General features: G+C 37.5%; 1 protein-coding gene across 1 annotated transcript in view; it reads right to left on the bottom strand.

The window, feature by feature from the left end:
• Positions 1 to 910: 910 nt before the first annotated feature.
• Ptn (pleiotrophin) overlaps positions 911 to 4,781 on the bottom strand; it is a 43,602-nt gene continuing 39,731 nt past the window's right edge. Inside the window, exon 5 of the mRNA XM_023712767.1 lies at positions 911 to 1,679. Within this exon, the coding sequence (XP_023568535.1) occupies positions 1,624 to 1,679 (56 nt within the window). The 3' untranslated portion in view covers positions 911 to 1,623. The remainder of the gene's footprint in view (positions 1,680 to 4,781) is intronic.

Raw genomic sequence — 4,781 nt, 5'->3', positions numbered from 1 at the left:
TGTGCTGTCCCAAACTTAAACGATGTAAGAAGAGAATTTTCATGTTCCATCAAACCCAAGACTGCTTTGAATTCAGAAGAGCCCCTGAAATCACCGAAATTCTGATACAGGCTAGTTAACTCTTATGTGTAATGCTTGGAATGAGAAGTGCTTAAAATTCTGAATAATGTTAGATCTTTTAAAATATTTGTTTATACCATGTGAAGATGTATGGAAGATGCGTTCCAACTCTAAACACTGTGTTTGTTTCACATACACCTTACAGTATATCCTTATATTAATTATACACAATATTTTTAATGTGCCTGCAACCTATCATATAAGGTCAGTAGAATTTTCCACCTATCTCATTATATTTGTGGTAAAAAAATTTTTAGACTTTGGACAACTTCATATTTGAGATTTTTTGAAGTAGGCAACAATTAGCTTGTAGTCCTCAAATAAAAAACAAGATCATTGGTGGCTGGGTAGATAGGGCCTGAGTTCAATCCCCAGTTCTGCCAATAAATAAATAAATAAAGATAATTAAAGAAAAAAAGAGGCCACAGAGATAGCTCAGCGGTCTAAGTGCTTGCCTAGGCAAGCCCTAAGATTGATACAAGCCCCAATACTGGGGTTCCATCCCCAGTATTGTATGTTGTGCTGACCCAACCTGGGTGTGCTGAGCCAGCCACCAAGACCAGGTGAGTTGCTGCATGCCTGTAATTCCAGCGCTTGATACATGGGAAGATCACTATGAGTTTAAGCTGCACAGTGAGACCCTGCACCAAATATGAAAAAAAAAAAAAAAAAAAAATTGCCTAAGTGGATCCAAAAGAAATTTAATTCGCTTTGTAGCAAATTCTCCCTGCTAACTCATTAAATTGGGACGCAGAGATGATAAAAAGAAGAGAGTTACAAGGTCAAATTATTGCACACAGAAGCACCTTTATTCAGCATCACCACGATTTATTTTTCCTAGTATTTTTTCCTCAGATGGAAAAATAATTTCATCAAGAAAACAGATGTGTCTGCCAAAGTGAATTTCATTGTTTTAATGATTTTCTTGAGAAAAGAAAAAGTCAGTTCTGCACTACAACATTGTTCTGCCTCTTTTCTGCACTTTCTTGGATGACTTATTTTAATAAAAAAAAAATCTGTGTGCAGAAAACAAGGTATTTTCCTCAAATAGAGTCATTATATTTTATTGCTGCTTTGTTTAGTATATATTTTTCTCAATTGGGAAAAAAACCTAGGTGACAAAAATAATAACCAGAGAAGTAGTTTACATGATCACGACATTTAAATTGCTGTCAAAAGAAAAAAAATGTAAAAAAATTTAAATGTGAAATATTGTATAACTTCAAAAAAACTTACCTCAATTGTCTACCACTTATCATGTACTACAAGTGAACTTCAACTTTCTAAATAGGATTATAGTCCTTTATTATAAGCCCCTAGTGGTACTATGGTATACATTTTAAAAAAGGCTACTACAAAAATTTTCTTTCCTCTTTGTTTTTGCCTATTGCGTACTTAAGCTATACATAATTTTGAATAAAAAGCCTACAGTAGGTATAAATGCAATAATTAACTGATCCTGTTTGCTGATGTCTTGTTCATGTTCCTCAGAAGGTGGCAGCTTTAATCCAGCATCTTCTCCTGCTTCTTGCCTTCCTTTTTCTTCTTCTTAGATTCTGCTGCAATGGGAAACAGAGAGAAGAGAAAGTTAAGCACCCAGATATTCATCTATCGGGAGGGAAAGTCACTTTATTTATAATTGGCCAGTAGCTGCAAGATAACATCAAGAGAAAAGTTGTTTGTGTGTGTGTGTGTGTGTGTGTCTGTGTGTGTGTGTGTCTGTGTGTGTCTGTGTGTCTATGTGTGTGTCTGTGTGCTCCCTGTTGCCAGGAAAGCACCTATAAAATGAAACAGAGCACAGCTCCCTCTGGCTGACACTTACAAATGCCTGTTGTCTTGCTGATCATTTCTACTTGGCGTGCAAAATCTTACTTGAATGTCTTGCTTTGAAAACAAACTCAGCAGGCAGTCATCTCTGTGAGAATTAGCCAGGTTGCTGCCCAGCCAAGAGCTTAAAGAACTCTTCTTAGCCCCTCTCTTCTCACAGAACTGTTTAGAAGAATTAGCACTTTCTTTCTGAGCAAGCTCTCAAATCCTGGAGCCAGAGTGCTAGGATTTAAATGTAGGCTGCTTCACTAAGTTACAGAGTTCTACCCCTTTGGGTGCCCCATCTGCTTATATATTCAGTTAGCTACTCACGGAGCAGCTGTGTACCCCATGTAGCTCATTCTAGACATTTCCTAGAGGCCTCTAACCTAGCAGGAAGCCAATAGAAGGTGCCGACTGGTGTTCAACTAAACAAGTAAACTTCTGGGGATTCAAATTAAAATTCTCATCCTCTGCTACCCAGTCATCTTGTCTTTTCTTTTTTCTAAGGAAAAATGTGATAGCGAGCAGGATACTGAAAGACAAAAATGGTAAGAATAGCTGGGCTAAGGAGTGAAGGGACACTGCCCATGGTTCCTGTACTGCCAGCCCCCCTGGGTCCACAGCAATGGCAGCACTGTGCTGTGCAGGCACAGGCTCTAGAGCCAGAGTGCTAGGATTTAAACGTGGGCTGCATCTTTAAGTTACTGTGGGACTTTGGGACTGGGAATTCACCATTTGAGTTTCAGATTCATCACCTTTAAAAATATCTTTTATTTATTTACTTGGGATTTGTAGTGTCCCTCCTGTCTCAGCCTCCCCAGCCCTGGGATTACAGGTGTGTACCACCATAGCCGGTTTCAGTGGCCAGCTCGGCACACCCGAGATTCTGGGGCTGGCAAGGCATGCGGTACTGGAGATCGAACCCGAGTCCTTGCACTTGCCAGGCAGGCACTTAGACTGCTGAGCTATCACCCCAGCCCTTCATCACTTTTGAATGGACATATGAATAATATCCCAACATCTGATGGCAAACATAGGGCAACTATCCGTGTTTATTTAGTTGTGTAAAGTCTACTGAGAACAGAACATGTCAAAATAGCATTTGCTCTATAAAAGTGTGACTTTATCTTCAGTTGATAATAAACAGACACTATTTCTCTGTATGATTAAAATTCCCCATCATCACCAGTGTGAATGATGAAGTGAGCCTGTGACGAGCAGCAGCAGAATATTGGGACAAAAATGACAGCCAACAAGAATTAGGACATTGTTCAGGAGATCACAAAAATCATCTCTAAAAACTGGCTTATGGGGAGGGAAGACATGACAGACACGTCAATCAGAAATATTGAATGTTAGCACATGCTTTCAAGAAATCTTAAATTTTTGTTCTTGATTCTCATTTTTTAATTTTTTTAAATTACTTTAAAGACAGTATATTAATAATTGATACAACATTAGAAATGGTACACATTTAGAAGACCAAGATGACAGGTGTTTCAAGCATGGTTTTAATGTTACACATTGCTGTCTTCAATGTAGTTACTCTGCATTTTCTTTGAAAGTAAATAAAGAATTACAATCTTGCATAACTATATCTGTTAATCTGAGCAACAGAACTGATGATAAACATAGATAATATATCAATCACTGTTAATCCTCTATTCTTGTTTTGAAAATCTGTAATGTATGTATTGTTCCAAGTTACTCTGTTTCTGTCTTCGCTTTTGTTTTTCTTGCTCTTGTTTGTACTGTTCAAAATAAAAGAAAATTATAATTTAAAAAAAGAAATATTGTACGTTTTTCAAATCACACTTAAGTAGAACTAGAATCCTTTACTTCTTATTTATTCTCTTCAACAGTCGTTCCAAAGTCCACTGCACACTGGTAAAAGGGTGTTGGTGTTCTTTATCATTTCCCCCAACTTCAGGCATTCACATTTCCCTGGTATGCACTTTGGCCAATGGTTTCTAAAATCCTGAATCCCTGCAGCTCTTCTGTATAACTTTTCTGTTTATGCCTATCCTCGGTCTACCCACTTCTATATTTAAGAGACTTAACCTTTCATTCCCTATATATTTTCTTCTTTTTATGAATGTCTCCTTAACATTAGAAGAGTGAGAACAGCAACTTCATAGTTTAAAGATACCTGTAAGGTCAAAGGAGGCATCTTATTTACTATCTAAACAGCCAAGAGCTTAAATACTTAATGATTCCTAGGCTTTGGTTGACATTTTAAGTGGTACCTGTTTCTTAAGATGATACCCTCAAGGAACAATCTGGAGTGTCAAGTGTGCAGGAACTCTGGGTTATCTTGTTTCAATTTCCTCCTATTCTAGACTGGGGACTCCTCTGTAATCTCCAAGCCTTCATCTCTCGAGTAGAGAATAGTTTGTGGCAACATTTTCATGTTATGGCTTATATCTCTCTATTTCAAACATACGTCTGAATGAATTCTACAGTAATCAGGTGTTTTATACATATTTATTTCATAAAACATGAAGTTATGTTGAGTATTGAGTACCATCTTATTAAACTGATGTAGGTTGTCTTCTCAATGAGCACTGGGGCAAGGGGATCGCTCTCCAAATTTCATACTGTTAAAGACATGGACTACTGGACTCTTTTAGAATATTTTGCTGAGTTAACACACCTAGAATATTAAAATAACAGAACTAAACAAAAAAGGGGATGTAGATGAATATCCATTTTGTATCTGTGTATTCAAAATGGTTAGGATACCACAAATGTTGGAGGGGCTGTGGGGAAAAAGGAACCCTTCTCCACTGCTGGTGGGAATGTAGACTGGTGGAACCGTTATGGAAATCAGTATGGAGACTCCTTAGAAAAAT

This window comes from Octodon degus, unplaced genomic scaffold, assembly GCF_000260255.1.
Source record: "Octodon degus isolate 3935 unplaced genomic scaffold, OctDeg1.0 scaffold00027, whole genome shotgun sequence".
Lineage (NCBI taxonomy): Eukaryota > Metazoa > Chordata > Mammalia > Rodentia > Octodontidae > Octodon > Octodon degus.
The sequence above is the reverse complement of the archived record's forward strand: the minus strand, read 5'-3'. Positions and strand labels throughout refer to the sequence as shown.